Consider the following 16,800-nt stretch of genomic DNA (forward strand, 5'->3'; position numbering starts at 1 on the left):
CAAAAATGCAAAGCTTGAACTTAGTTTAAGACTCTCCTATATTGAAGTAAAAAAACTGTAGGGGTTCTAGGTTGATCAGGTATAACATAGCTTGTTGTATATCGTTAAGAGCATATGCGGCGTCCATGACGCTTTAACCCCTTAGTAATACACTTGTTTGCTCAAATAAAGAATCTATACAAGTAAAATTTAGAGCAGATAAATAAATAAAGTATACAATACAAAAAATGGAAAATAATCCTATATATGCCATGCATACCTTCACCAGCTTTTGGCATTTCTTTAGTAATGATCCATTCAGTAGGTTGCAGTAAAGACTGTCCATAGAACATATCAGACTCTGCACTGGTGTTTGAAAATGCAGAGCTACTTGATGGGGTCAGTTCCTCTAACCTGAAAAAGTCAAGTCCTGTGGCAGTGCCACCAAAAAACCTACATCCTCCCAGGCAGCCACATTTATTTCTACTCCTCTTGTTCTTTACATTGTCATCAGGCCACAGGAACCACAACCTATAATTGGAATAAAAAGGTATTTTTAAGTTCCAAAGATAATCACAAAGCCGCAGAAAGTCTTGCAAAATGTAAATGTTTTGTTTTAACAGTGACATCCCACGGAAAATAGTTTTTTTTTTTTTTTTAAACAAACCACTTCAGGGATCCACAGACATTTTTGGTTACACGATGGCTGCGTTACCGCCAGAATTGAATGCAGCTCTCCAATCTGGCTTATAGAGGGATCCCAAGTAAGGGACCCATCTTTACGGTCATTATGCTACAGCAATATATGGAAAGAAGAGGTCTTGAAGTAAGATACAATATAGAAAATATTATATTATAGAAAATACAAGTAAAATATTGCTTTCATTGCTTTATTTCAATATCTGTTTATTTCCGTAATTTAATAAATTGCACTCTCTTTGCTAAACTGGTTTGTCTGTATTTGTCGGATCCCAGTACCTATTCTATTTGGAGTTGTCTGGATTTATCTCTGGCTCTTCACTGATCACTGATTCGTAGTAACATTGTGTGACTATTCCAGGTACTCCTAACTTTAACAGTCAAGATGGTGTAGGCCCTGCCCCTGCATGCCAAACACTTCCCAGATACTGGCTAAATCAGGGTTAGCCTATTCTGCATAGGAGGCAGACATGACCTGATTCTCCGGTCTGCTGCAATTTTTTTGTTCTATTTATTTTTTCTCTCCTTAGTAGCAGGTGGGGTCCAGGGTTGCCAACCTCCACTTCGTGATTGTTAGCTCAGTTGTCCATAAATTACTGGACAGACCAAAGTTTTTATGGACACATTACAATCACTCACCAATCACAGCCCTGCTTGTAGCTTTCCCACGCTAAGTTAGCACTGGAAAGATGCAAGCGGGGCTGTAATTGGGGAGTTCGACTCACTCACTCACTCACTCACTCCAACCCCTCAACCAGAGCCTGTTTTAGGCAAAAGTTAAAAGTGGGGCCCAAAATGCTGAATTATTGTATCAATTCAGAAAGCGGTGTGCAGAGGACTGCATCACTGATTTCTAGCGCGCGCAAGAGTGTTGCATGTCCCAAAGCATATGTCCCCCTCTCACACAAAAAATATCTATATACATACAGTTATTGTATCATACCACTATACCAGTTAAAATTTTCCCTGCATAATGTTACTGAACACAATTCACTATTATAAGACCAATATTTCCAATAACGACACAATATAAGGGCCAAATAATACCGCCACATAGTGACTGAATAATACCCCCATACTGTTACTGAATAATACCGCCACACCATAACCACATAGTGACTGAATAATACCCCCATACTGTTACTGAATAATACCTCCATATCATATCCACAGTGACTGAATACCACAATATTATTACTGAATAATACCGCCACAACATAACCAGTGACTGAACAATGTCTCCATTCTGTTACTGAAGAATACCGCCACATCATAACCACATAGTGACTGAATAATACCAAAATACTGTTACTGAATAATACCTCCACATTATAACCAAATAGTGACTGAAGAATACCACCATACAGTTACTGAATAATACCCCCACACCATTACCACATAGTGACTGAATAATAGCCCATACTGTTACTGGATAATACCGCCACAACATAACCACATAGTGACTGAATAATACCAGGATACTGTTACTGAATAATACTGCCACACCATAACCATATAGTGACTGAATAATACCCTCATACTGTTACTGAATATAGCCACACCATAACAACATGTAGTGTCCCTTCAGTAACCGTGCTCCCACACAGTAATAATGCCACAGTACGCCCCTTGCAAAGAGTGCCACACAACTCCCCTTGTAAAGAGCGCCAAAGTCCGCCCCGTGTAGAGTGCCAGACAGTCCGCCCCTTGTAGAGAGTGCCAGACAGTCCGCCCCTTGTAGAGAGTGCTACACAGGCCGCTCCTTGTAGATCGCGCCACACATCCCCGCCTCCTTGTAGATCGCGCCACACATCCCCCCCTCCTTGTAGATATTGCCACACAGTCCCCCCCTTGTAGATAGCAGCACATAGGCCCCAGAGCTACCGCTCTCCCTGACCAGACTCACATTTAGAAGCAGGTCACGATGTGGTCTGAGTGAGGTCGGTGCCTACTCTTCCTTTTGCACTGCGCATGTCCTTTTTGGCGCATGCGCAGTGCAATGTACCGGGAGAATAAGGCTAAATACCGGACGGTGCTTTTTTTTCTGCCGGACACTACAGACGGCAGAAAAAAAGCACCTGTTTTTTGCGGACAGTCCGTAAATTTACAGACGGTTGGTAACCCTGGTGGGGTGTCAGCCTCCTCACTAGCCTCATTAACCCCTACGGATGCCAGTAAACCAGGCAGTTCTCTGCATTGAATTTCTCTCAATGCTGGTCACCTTATCTAATTTTTGGCATCCGCTGGCAGAGTAACAATAACCCTATTATACATGACAATGCGCACACTGAAGACCCCCGGATGGTATGCATGATCCAACCCCACTAAAGACTTTATCTAAGACTCACACAAGGGGCATACTTTTAATGGGATGAACATATCTTTGGGGGAATCTTTTTATTGGTGTGGTGAAGTCCCTAGAACTAGTAGACAGACCTGGGTTAAATAATGCATCAGGCCTACTTTGCCCATTTTTGGGGCATTCCGTTCCTTTCACCAGTGAGGAAAACGTGTGCTGTGTTGCACCTCCCGCGCCACTGGCCCAGTCAGCACTGCAGGCTGGGTCCTCTACCTGAGTTCCTGGTTTGTACCAGCACTGAGCTGCAGGACTGCTGAGAATGTCACGCCCCAGGGTGGTCAAATAATACCAGTTTTATAGGTTAGTTGTCTGATTTCTGTTACCCTCTCCCTCCCTCTGATGGCAGTCTGGGTCGTAAGGTGCTGCAGACAGCTTTGCTTAGGCGGGTCTCATAGCTGTGTTTTATGCTTTTCACCCTCTGGGACTGCTTTAGGACGTTTCCCAATGTTATTAACAAGAAAACTGGATTTTTGTACTCACCGTAAAATCTTTATCTTGTTGAATTTATTTGGGGACACAGATCTTGCACTATTATGTTTATCCTAGGCTTGGGACATTCTCCTTCCTAGTGCCAGCCTCCTAGTGGCCAAGTCCTATACCTATGGTGCTGTGTCTCCCGATAAATACACGCTAATATTTTGGTCTACGTTAGCAATAGACTTAATTTGTTTCTATACCATTTATATATTTCTATGTCGTACGAGCGACGCGGCTACTTCAAAACAGCTAATTGGCGGGGAGGACGCTATTTGACATCAATTTCTTAGGACTGAAAAACCCCTTTAACATATCACACTATTTGGTAAGCCTGTTTTTTTAGTCCACAAAGGCCAAGAAATATTCTGTTTGACTAACCTTTTACTCCTGCTGTCGTGAGTTTCCAAAAAGTGCCTTTGAACCTCATGTTTGGAAGAATGATCGGCAGCTAGGGCTATGTCTGCTGTGATGAGCCCTAAAACCACAGAGCCAGTTTCCAGCCAGTAGGCTCTGCGTAAAACTGCAGGCTGGAGTCCCAATCTGCTACTGTCCAGCAGTTCAATGTACTGTCTCAGTTGCAAATCCTGAACAGCTGCACTAATACCTTCCCCTACAGCTTGGTTATGGAGGTTACAATTTGCAAGTCGAATAGCACCCATCTGTTTAAAAAACAAAAAACGATATAAAATAAAAAATTTCATAGCTGCAAAACGTAGGAGTAAAACTGTATTACCAAGTAACTGACAGTGTAATGAATTATTTTAAAGGCCTTGATGCCAAATGGCCATACTAAAATAAGATGGCATTAGATATGGAATGGGGAACTTACCTACAATGGTGTTAGCCATCAATATACAGTACTTGAGTAAGTATGCTATAAAAGTGAATAGAGCAGGTTTCCCTATTTTCTGGAGTAAAGACGAAGCAGACCCCTTATTCTGCAGATTGGTGGGTGTCCTGATGATTGGACCCCTTAACACAAAATGTACTACCTTGAAAATAATAGAACTCACCTGTAAAAGTTTACTGTATCTGTATATTAAAGAAGTTGTTTCACCACGACACCATATTAAAGCATACGGACGTCATATAGGGGGTCCCCTGTTTGTGACCCTCCTTTATGTGCCAGAATGCAAAGCCGTCCTGCATGTCCATGCATTACACGGATGGATGTTCATTTAAAAATGGGCAGCATGTAATGCTACTTTTCCCCTGCAGCGGGCGCTTTCATTTTAGATGCATTGGAGCATAGCCATCACTAGAAAGTTACCACACACAGTTGCCATGGTTGTCACAAGGCTTCAAAAAGATAGCATCTAACATTTTTAACAGGCAAGATGGAAGATTATAGAAGTGCCTTGGTTGGTTGTAATAACAGCTACATTTTTTGTCTGCATTAGTTTATTATGTGAGACTCACATCATCGATATAGTTTTGCCATGTAACACCAAAGATGAAGCTCCGTGAAGCACTTCAATTGTAAACTTCTGTTATCTATGCACACTTTACAGTTGCCCTTTCTAAAAAAAAAAAAAAAGCCCATCTCCAGCTGGTTGAAATTCCCTGCAGGGGAAATGTAGCATTCAAGTGAATGGTGACCATGTAAGACATGATCACACCAGGAAACATTTTATATGTATTAGAACAGGATGTTCTTGTATTTTATATTATATTGTGAATCTGTCTTGACGTTTTGTATCTTTTGATATGCTCTGTGTTCTTTGCTGTATACTTTGAGTGACTGATGCCTGTTTGTATTGCTGTTCTTGTATGGAAAGGGGGTTGTTTAAATTGTTTTTTTGCAACAACAAAAAAGTAAAAAATTGTAATAAAAACTTTTTTGAAAAAACAACAAGAAAGAAGCCTTTCTTTACAGAAACTCTCCTCTCTGGTTAACAGTGTTGTTTCCCCCTGTATGACCACTATATGGCCTCATATGGGATGGGGTTGTCAACAATAGAGCATTGCATGTTATATATAATTAGCGGTCAGTGTTTATGGCTTTGTGTTCTCACTTATGAACAAAACTTACTTTAATGTTTGTAGCACAGCCATGTTCGACAATGTAAATATCTGCACTATCTGCTGAGAGACGAGTCATTCTATATTTCAAGCCGTCTGCTGGAAGGCATGGACCCGGATAACAGCTTAGCTTTGGAAACAAAATAAAGGAGCAAAAGAAAAAAAAGACGATTGACTTTCACTTTTGATTCTGATCACAGTTTTTGACAGTCAGAAAAGCATAGCAATTTGTGCTATTCTATACAGTAAATTAATTGGAATAAAACTGAGACCTGATGGAACCAAGTCAGAGAAGGAGCATGTGTCGATCAAAGTGGATCAATCATATCAGTCATAGATACTGTAATAACGAAAGCCATGATCCCAGAGTGGGCAGAGCCTTACTAGACAGAACTCAAAACTTATGTAAATATAAACACCAAAATAAAATTGAATGTGATACTTTATTTATTTTTATTTTTTTGCTTCAATGCAGACCACACTTAAACTGGTATTATGTAACAAACTGGGTGAGAGTTGAATGAGTATGGCTTCCCCAAGGGGAGATAACAAGCTTTTCTGACCATAAAAGATAGCTTATTATTGACTACAGGCATTTTCCAATATGTTGACAAATCTATGTGAATGAAAATTATTGTGCCTGAGCTTCATAGAAGAGGGATAGTACTTAAAGTGCATGTACCAACAGAGCACTAAAGTGCCACACTTCTGAGGCAGGAAAGATGACGCACACATTCAGCATCACAACCCACTGAAGGTAAAGGGACAACATGGAAAATCAGTCTTCGGACAATGAGGTGCAAACTGATCTGGGCTATAATTAATCTTCATATTCAAAGGAAACATATTTACAACATTCCACTTAAAGCTATGTAAATATTTAAAATGCATTTTTTTTTATAAAAAGGTCAGTCAGTGTGATTGGTGCAACTTTATAATTAGTTTTTATTAAAAAATTATTTTTACTTTTTGAGATACAGCTGCTCTGTATTGTCTATACAGAGCAGCTGTATCATTCGCTAAATCCTGCTCCCATCAAGTCCCAGGGACTGACAGGTTAAGTGAAAGCGGGTCCTGGGTGTCTCTAACGGTTAATAACTACGATGTGATATCCAACAGGTACGCAAGGACCCACTGACAATGAACCCGTATTTAAAACAAAAACAAAAAAGGCTTTCAAAATGTTTACATAACCTTTAAATCTTCATGAAATATTTATATATTATACAATACAATCATCACTTTACTTTGAGTTTCACTGCCAACCTTATAAACCACACATTTTTTGTCATCAATGGTCTAAAAGCAAATGTTTCTTTTTTTTTTTTAGAGAAAAATTCAACCTTAACAATACCAAAGGTGAATATAATTAAATAAAATAATTTTTTTTTTTGCCAAATTGTATTGTTTATTTAAAATAGAGGACTTGCAATGAAATCACTGGCTTATACGATTAGTGATTCAACAATCAAGTGGCACTGTCTGTACTGAGTGACGGCTATTGGGACCAATTAGGAGACCGCTAGAGCCGTCACTTCGAGCAGAGGGAGGGGCTGGCAGTGTTCTTAAAAGGAGAAGCCAGTCAGATTAAGGGGTCATCTCAGAGGCACTTGTGATCACAGCACCAGGGGAATTAAACGTTGATTTGTCAGTCATGCAACTTGCATGACCAGGACATCAGGTATCGCTACAATGCTCTCCTCCTCCCCTATTTAGTACCGACAGCAATTTTGAAGTTTCAAAACTGCTGACAGATTCCCATTAAAAATATAGCGTCAGTTGCTGAGAAGCAAATGTAAACGACATGTAGCAAATCTCAGCCTGTTACTACACATTAATTTTCTTATAAAACAGATAACCAAAGGGAAGTGAATATGGTCTAAATTCAAGGTTCTGGAATGGTAGCTATAAGAACACAGGTTTGATTACAACTCTCTGAAAACTAAAATAGCACATGAATACAAAAAGAGAACTATTCGTTAGTCTTTGGTTTTTCAAATATGAACAGTCTATTGCTTACCCCACAAAGATGTAAATTTGAAATAATACTCACCTTTGAATCACAATACCTTCGATCAATTCCATGCTGACATATCACCACAGCCTTTGGCCTCTCCAGTTGAAACTCATTGCATGCAACATGGAACACAAAGGTCTGCCCCCAATCCAGTAGGCACGCCAGCTGCAAGACAGCAGGTTACTTATATGTAACAGGGACTATAGCAGTGGAATAAGTCATAACATAACAAAAGTAAGAACATATTGGCACAGCTTGCCAATTATAGAGATTTATCCTTGCAGCTATATAATCTACCCCCCTGGTTTGACCACACTATTAAACTTTATAACTAGGCACTATTTACCATTGTATACATTTTGACATTCAAGACCGAGTGCTTTGGATTTTGAAAAATAGAGTTATATATTTATCCCTATTTATTAATAGTTACTGTATTTTATTACTCTTTTCAGTCAACATCTTCTGTTTCCTAATGTTCTGTGGTCACCTGCAGCACAGCACTTTCTGATAAATAACAAAAGTAGGTTACATTTCCCTTCCCACAAACTTTTAAATCAATTTTCATCCTCTTTCAGACAATTTGTGGAAAATGTACACAGCTGTGATATTCTGCAGCACTATTTAAAGACCCGTTGCCTGCTTAAAAAAAAGTTAACATTTCAGCAGTAAAGAAAAGAGTCATTACGGTGCATAAAAAGTGCTATGTGTAAATTACATTGCAGAACTTAAAGCAGAATGTTTGCATCGGTGGGTATCCACAGAGCTGTGAAACATAATATAATGAGTTAATGGTGCCTATGGGGCAGTGTCTTTAAATGGATCTGCAAACTAAATATGCTACCCTATTTTAGAGCAGAAAATTGCAAGAACAGGTGAGCTTTTCTAATAGTCCAAACGACACAAAATAATAATTGGTTTATAGTCTCTTACAGAAAACAGCAAACACATCGACAAGAGGGGGCGCTCCCCTACCCTTTCCCTCTTCCAGTGACTGACAGCTAAGTAGTACCTGCATGCATACAGTCACTGGTGAGGGGGGTGGGGTAGCCAGATTAGCACCATTCTCATGCGACAGATCCACTTTGAGAAATATATAAAGGACTCTTCTAGAATTTTTTACAGTATAAAAAGCATTATTTTTAGGGAAGAGAATATGAAATGGGTTTTCACACCTGTAACATTACTGATCCACAGGACACCAACCCCCCCCCCCCCCCCCCCCCGTATTTGAGCAGTGGCCGAGCATGCAAGCTGCCACTCTATTCAACTCTATGGGAGATATGGAATACATTTGAGTGAGTGTGCTTAACTGTTTCTGCATATTGCAAATGGAGCAGCAGAGAACATGATTGGCACACTATCAATCAGTGTGTGTCCCAGTGGTTGGGCTCCCACCAATCTAACATTTAGCATGTATCCTGTGGATAGGTAATAAATGTTATTAGTGGAAAAAACTCTTTAGAGGAGGAGTTGGTGAGATTTCTTAATTTGTTTTGTGTACGTTCTACATCTAGTGTTTCTTTAAACTCTGAGAGATGGGTTTACTTACTTGTGGTGCGGTGACCATTGCACTGAGAGAACCAGTCTGCACATCAATCAGCCATGCATATTCCATAGTATCTGTTCCTAAGGGTATGCCTTCAGCAGAGAACATTGCATGTGCCCTTAACTGTAAGCCAGAGACGCTAATATAACCTTCTCGAAGCATCCCATCCACTGCTGGCCGCTAAAGCAAAACACAGTAAACTAATGAGACTTCTAGCACTCAAAAACAATGACATTACGTTAAAACAATGTAAACAACTTACAGGGAAAACAAACATAAGGCAAGTAAATTCTTCTAAACAATAGCACAAGTAAAGTGCTTATAAACCTGAACTACAATTGGCCTTCTAAAGAAATCACTGGACTGAAGTCACAGTAACATACGATTAATAGAACCATGTTGTTTTATTCAATCTAAATAGGTCCAAAACTCTATGACAATTAACCTTTATAATACATCTTTATCAGGTTCATAGGGGTCCAAATCGACTGCTTCCCTTCACAGATTGTGAAAGGATAAATTTAGGAAAAACTCCAAATATGTGTTTTGCCTGGACCTCCGTTGCTTTTTTAAAAGTCTTCTCATTCTACTGAGCAAGTATAACTGCTTTTTTGGAGCATGAGAGCTCCTGTCAAACCTCTGTATCCTGTCTTAAAATTCCAACTAGAGATTACCTCACTGAGATCTCCTGCAGCTGCCTCATGATGACCCACCACATTAAGGGAGAACATGGAGTGGGAGAGCAAGACTCTCAAGATGGTGTCGCTACTTCTAATGCGGTGGCCCGCTCCTCAAAACTGCTATGGCGCCACCCGAGGAAGACTCAGGTGAGGAGACGGTCACTGATATGCTGGAGGCTGAGGGAGAGGGGCCATTAAGTGACCATGCAAGTGCCAGTGGTGGGGGTGCTGAAGAGATGGCGGCCATGCGGTCTAATGATGGCAGCTGTAGCTCACCGAAATACTTCAGTAGAACCCACTCTCAAAGATGTCTTAGTGGTGTTAAACCAATGTAGGTCTGCTTTCATTTCACTTAATATGCAAATCGGGGCTATAAAGGAGGACATTAACTTCTTTAGACATGATATGCAAAAAGTGCTTGAGCGCATGACTGCAGTGGAAGGTAGTGTCAGTACTATGGAGGATCAATTTCTCCTCTACAACGTGAAGTTGGCAGAAACAGACAATTTATGAATGCATTACTAGCTATAAAGAGAACAGACTCCGCAGAAATAACGTCCGCAGTCTGTTTGCCTGAAAAGATAGACTAAACCACCTGATTAATTTTAAAACTGGCTTCTGAACACCTTTGGCAAGTATTCCCAACCCCTTTGTTTGCAGTGGAGCATGTGCATCGAGCCCCTATGAGACCTCTTCCACTTGGTGCACCACCTAGGTCGGTCCTAGTAAAAAAGCTTCACTTTAAAGATTGGGATATTGTCCTCCCTAAAGCCCGAGACATGAAAGATTTAGTGGTGGATGGTTCTAAAGTGGTGTTCTTCCCCGACTACTCAACAGAGGTGCAATAAAAGAAAGCACAATTCCAAGGCATCAGGAGGTGACTTTGAAATCTACATGTTCCCTATAGTATATTGTACCCAGCGAGATTGAGAGTAGTAGAGTTGGATGCGATACACTTCTTTAATTCTCCTAAACATGCTGTCCGTTGGCTGGACCAGAATGAGGGTTGGTCAGGAAAGACGTATAATGGCTTCTTAAAGAGTGACGTGGATGTATCGGTGAAAAGATTGCGAATGTGTTTCCCAGGAACTTGAACTTTGCTGTCCATTCGCATGGGTACCATACAGTTCCCTATGGAGTGGTGGTAAGATCCTGTGTGTTTGATATTAAGACTGTTTTACATGTTCAGTTTCATGGAAGACTGATGCTACGAATTTTGCACCACGGTGCAGATTTTTAAGTTATTTCAGACTTTTCTCCTTTTTGACGGGGCTTCTGTTTTTCATAACGGTTTGGTATGAGGCTTTTGTACTGGGGTGGTTGACCACCTTACATATGCTGTGTACTGATATTTCTACATCCTTAAAGTAGGATGCTTATGTCTGCCTTTTCAAAGTCATGTTTAATAATTTTATAATTATGACGTGGAATGTTAGAGGCTTGGCAGACTGAACTAAATGGGCCGCTGTGTTTAATTGCATTAAACCAGACCTGCCTGGTATTATCTGTCTCTAAAAGTCTCACTTAACTAATGAAAAAATTGCTGACCTTACATAAAGTATGAATGGGGCAGTCACGATGCGGGGTGTGAACCCACTGGGCCGTACCACGTAGCGGGATAGCAGCTGGCAAACCAGAGCGGGAAAGAAACTTCCTCACGAGGACAGGGGCATCGATGTTCTCCTCTGGCTCCCAAGACCTCTCTTCTGGACCGAATCCCCTCCAATCCACCAAACAAAACGTTCTTTCTCCCACCTTCCCACCTTCTTGGTGGCCAGAATCTCCCTTACTTCGGTAGTCTCTGACGTGCCGCCAGGAGCCACTGCGGAACTAGGAGTCCTGGAGTAGCGGTTCAGGACCACGGGCTTCAGCAAGGAGACATGGAAGGAGTTCGGGATCTTGAAGGTAGGAGGCAGCCGCAGATTGTAAGACACCGGGTTAACCTGTAGCAGGATCTCAAAGGGTCCAAGGAACCTAGGAGCAAACTTGCAGGATGGCACCCTCAGCCGGATATTCTTTGAAGACAACCAAACCTTCGTACCTGGAAGAAACTGAGGAGGATCCCATCTTCTAGTATCTGCCTTTCTCTTCATGCGGTCCACCACCAGCAGGATAGAAGATCGGGTCTGTTGCCATATTTGCAGAAAGTCCCTGAAGGTAGAGTCAGCTGCAGGTACCTGGGACATAGTAGAGACAGGAAGAGGTATTCGAGGGTGTTAGCCGTAGACGATGAAGAACGGACTGGAGGTGGTGGACTCACTAGTGCGGTTATTATAGGAGTACTCTGCTCACGGGAGCAACTGCACCCAGTCAACATGCCGTCTGGAAACAAAGTGACGCAGATAGTTCACCATAATCTGGTTAACCCTCTCGACTTGCCCATTGGATTGGGGATGATAGGCCGAAGAGAAGTCCAACTTTACACTGAGAAGACTGCAGAGTGCTCTCCAAAACTTCAAGGTGAACTGGACCCCTCGATCCGAGACAATATGCAGAGGCAAACCATGCAGACGGAAGATGTGTTGAATGAAGAGGTAGGCCAATCGCGCAGCAGAAGGCAGACCAGTCAAGGAAACAAAATGAGCGATTTTAGAAAATCGATCCACTCCCACCACCCAGAACACACTGCAACCCGCAGAGAGAGGGAGATCTGTGACAAAGTCCATTGCAACATGCTGCCAGGGAGCAACGGGCACAGGAAGCGGCTGGAGACCAGCCGGTCTGGAGCGGGCAACTTTATTTGCTGCGCATACCGTACATGAGGAGACAAAGTCCATGACGTCTTTGGGCTGCGTGGGCCACCAGAACTGACGGGTGATTAGATCTTGGGTCTTACAAGCACCCGCGTGACCTGCCAGCTTGGAACGGTGACCCCAGCGAAGGATTCTTCCTCTGTGTGACAGACGTACAAAAGTCCTTCCCGGAGGAATGTCTCTAAATTGCAGTGAGTTCACAGAGAAGATGCAGGAAGGATCAATAATATTCTGTGGGGACTCCACAGTGTCCTCTGTTTCAAATGACCTAGACAAGGCATCGGCCCTCACAATCCTGTCGGCAGGACGGTAGTGGAGTTCGAACCGGAACTGAGCAAAGAACAACGACCACCTGGCTTGACAAGGATTCAACCGCTGAGCCGTCTGTAGATAGGTCAGGTTCTTGTGATCCGTAAAGACCAGGATAGGATGGGCGGCACCTTCCAGTAGGTGTCTCCACTCCTGCAGAGCCAGCTTGATGGCCAGTAACTCCCGATCCCCAATTGAGTAGTTGTGCTCTGCGGAAGAAAACAACTTAGAATAGTAGCCACATACCACAGTCTTGCCTTTCGAATCTTTCTGTAACAACAGTGCACCAGCACCAACAGAGGAAGCGTCCAACTCTAATAAAAACTGTAGGGATACATCAGGGTGGTGAAGAATAGAGGCTGACGTGGAGGCTTTTTTTAAGGATTCAAATGCGGCTTCTGCCTCCAGAGTCCACACCTTGGCATTCATACCCTTTTTAGTGAAGGTAGAGATGGGAGCTGTCAAAGACGAGAAGTTGGGAATGAACAGCCGGTAGAAGTTGGCGAATCCCAGAAAGCGTTGTATAGCTTTTAAGCCTTGGGGGCGTGGCCATTCCAGGACAGCCTTTACCTTCTCAGGGTCCATCTTGAGATCCTGATCGGAGATGATATAGCCCAGAAAGGGAAGAGACTTTTTTTCAAACACACACTTCTCCAGCTTGACATAAAGATGATTCTCCCTCAAAACGAAGGAACACCTGGCGGACATGACTCTGGTGTGTTACTGGATCTGGGGAAAAAAATCAAAATGTCATCGAGATACACCACAATACAGACAGAGAAGATCACGAAAAATGTCATTGACAAATTCTTGAAACACCGCGGGGGCGTTACACAGGCCGAAGGGCATAACTAGGTATTCATAGTGGCCATCACGAGTATTAAATGCAGTCTTCCACTCGTCACCTTGACGAATCCGGATCAGATTGCAGGCCCAGTTTAGAAAAATTTTTTGCCCCCCATATGCGATCAAACCGTTCCGAAATCAAAAGCAATGGGTACCTGTTCTTCACCGTGATCTGGTTGAGGCCTCGGTAGTCAATGCAGGGTCTGTGGGATCCATCTTTCTTCTTGACAAAGAAAAACCCAGCTCCGGCCGGGGATGAGGATTTACAAATGAAGCCCCTCTCCAGATTCTCCTTAATGTAAGCTGACATAGACTGGGTCTCAGGCAAGGAGAGAGGGTATACACTACCGCGAGGAGGGGACGAATCAGGAACCAAGTCGATCGGACAATCATATGCTCGATGTGGCGGCAAGGTCTCTGCTTTCTTCTTATCGAAGACATCATAGAACATAGAGTAACAAGAAGGCAACCCTGCCAATGACTGATGCGGAGGAGACTGCAGAGGATGGATATGACCCAGACCACGGTCGAGACACTTGGGGCCCCAATGGAGAACCTCTCCAGCGTTCCAATCCAGGACTGGGGTGTGCAAACGGAGCCAAGGCAAACCCAGCAGCACGGGGTTGACGGCCTTGGGCAGGGCAAACAGGGAGATGAGCTCAGAGTGAAGAGCTCCCACTTGAAGTCTCAATGGCTTGGTCACAGACAAAACTGGGTCAGGCAATGGCAGTCCATCTACCGTGGCGACGATCTTTGGCCTTTCCAGCAGGACAGTGGGCAACTGAAGAAGATCCACAAGGTCTTGGTCTTGGGAGTCCAGGTAGGCAGAGACCGGATGGGACTTCTCGCCAGCAATGATGGTCATGGGAATGAACAGTTTGGAGGAGAGTTCTCGATTAAATGCAGTAGCGCCCAGGGTTGTCTCTCCAACCAAACGTAGGCGTTGGGGTTTTTTGGCTCCTGAAGGACACAGACGCACGACATGGCCAGCGAGGCCGCAATATAAACAGAGTTCAGAGGTGCGCCTGCGCGGTTTCTCTTGAACGGACAATTTTAGCCGATCCACCTGCATCGGAAACCGGGTAAAGCAGAAGAAGGCGGCAAGAGGGGTTGCTGGAAGTTGGGTGCAAGTCTAGGAAGCTGTCTCTCCTGTCGAACCTCATGAGATCTCTCCCTGAGCCTTATGTCCACCTGAGTAGCAAGCAAAATCAGGTCGTCCAAGGCAGGTGGTAGATCTCGAGCAGCAAGTTCATCCTTGATCTCAGGCGATAGACCATGCCAGAAGGATGCTACCAAGGCCTCACTGTACCAGGACAGTTCTCCTACCAGGGTCCAGAACTGGATGGTGTATTTGCCCACGGAGGTGTCCTCCTGGCGAAGGTTAAAGATAGCAGTGGCTGCCGAAGAGACTCGTCCGGGCTCCTCGAAAACAGTACGGAATAACCGCACGAACCCCTGGAAGTCTTGGGTCTCCTGACGTTCCCAGATTGGGTTCTCCCATGCAAGGCCCTTGCCGGCAAGTAGAGACACGATGAAGGCGATCTTGGTTCCGTCCGACGGAAATGCTTGGGCGTGCAGGGTAAAATGTATATGCCATTGGTTCAGAAACCCCCTGCACGTACTTGCGTCTCCATGGAACCGAGAAGGTAATGGCAGCGAGAACCGAGGATCTGAACAGGAACTGCCAGGAAGTGTAGAAGGAGGGTCGAACAGAGGAGCTTGCATAGGAGCAGGAAGGGAAGCAGCTAGCGTCCCTAGCTGCTGTGCCATGGAGTCCACTGCCACAAGAAGTTGATACTGTCTTGCTTGGAGATACTGCAGGTCCGCCTCCATAGCTTGGGAGGATGACATGCTCTTGAATAGACCAGCGGGGTCCATGGCCTGAGCGTACTGTCACGATGCGGGGTGTGGACCCACTGGGCCGTACCACATAGTGGGATGGCAGCTGGCCAAACACGTATAGTACAGAATCTATAGTCCAGAAAGGGTACCTGTGGCAACTCGGACAGTAACAAGGCAGGCTCGGCTCGGACCAGGCAGCAGGTAGACGGCAGGTGTGGAGTAGCAGAACAGGCGTGGAATACAGCACAACACGACAACAGCTTCAGCACGGCACTTGACCAGGATAGAACGGGATACAGGATACAGGAACAGGAAACACTTGGGAACTGGAAAACACTAGGAGACCATTTGCAAGACAAACTTTGGGTAATGAACAACACTCAGGCAAAGAACAAGAGGGCAGAGCCCTTTTTATAGTCCAGTAGCATTCTGGGCTTGATTGCAGACTTCCTGCAATTATGCGCGCACTGGCCTTTAAGACCGTCCACGCGCGGACGCCCTCCGGAGACAGTCTGGATACCAGGAAGTTAGTGCCGGCGCCTCACATGGTGACGACGCTGCAGGGAACTCCCATGTCCTTGGCTGCGGCCGTCGAGGGGTAAGTCAGAACGACGGGCCGTGGCCATAGACATTACAGGGGCATAGTTTCCATTCGACTTATACGGGATACTCAAGTGGAGTAAGCATTCTCGTCCACAAAAGAATTCTATTTGAATGCGTTAACAAACCTATTGATCCTGAGTACGTTTGTTTGTTCTGCCACTATATAGTAGTACGGTACGCCGTTAAGTATTAGATTTCACAGCTTGTACACCAGATGTACCTCTACTGAACTCTATATTCACAGATATTACTACAGATTTCACGGTCATGTCCGGGAGAAACTGGTTGCAATTCCTGGAGGCTACACCCATTTTGGATGAGGATGATAGATGTAGAACTACTGATCCAGGAATTGTATGGGATGCTGTGAAGGGTTCCCTCAGAGGGGTGCCGATTCAAAATGTTAGCCGTCTAAAATAACCAAAAGACATGGGCAAGTACTGCAAAATAGAGTATTAGAAACCAAACAACTATTTGTAACAAAGGGGACACAGGCAGTGAAAAATAGTTGTCAGGAGGCACATACCACCCTGAATGATCACATTCTAGAATTAGCAAACAATAAGCGTCTTTTCACTGATCAATTCTTCTTTGTGGAAGGTGAAATGAACTAGCTACTATTGCAACTCATTAGACAAATGGCACGCTAATGAGTTGCTTTTTCA

At 43.7% G+C, this 16,800-nt stretch overlaps 1 protein-coding gene across 7 annotated transcripts in view; it reads right to left on the reverse strand.

Annotated features, from left to right (window-relative positions):
- Window positions 1-16,800, reverse strand: part of BLTP1 (bridge-like lipid transfer protein family member 1) — a 381,561-nt gene that overhangs the window by 209,363 nt on the left and 155,398 nt on the right. For all 7 annotated transcript variants that reach the window (XM_075860492.1, XM_075860489.1, XM_075860493.1 and 4 more), the window contains exons 22-26: window positions 9,106-9,282; window positions 7,590-7,718; window positions 5,547-5,666; window positions 3,893-4,173; window positions 260-510 (exon numbers count right to left, since the gene is read on the reverse strand). In XM_075860492.1, the coding sequence (XP_075716607.1) occupies window positions 260-510; window positions 3,893-4,173; window positions 5,547-5,666; window positions 7,590-7,718; window positions 9,106-9,282 (958 nt within the window). The remainder of the gene's footprint in view (window positions 1-259; window positions 511-3,892; window positions 4,174-5,546; window positions 5,667-7,589; window positions 7,719-9,105; window positions 9,283-16,800) is intronic.

Source organism: Rhinoderma darwinii, chromosome 1 (assembly GCF_050947455.1).
Source record: "Rhinoderma darwinii isolate aRhiDar2 chromosome 1, aRhiDar2.hap1, whole genome shotgun sequence".
Taxonomy (NCBI): Eukaryota; Metazoa; Chordata; class Amphibia; order Anura; family Rhinodermatidae; genus Rhinoderma; species Rhinoderma darwinii.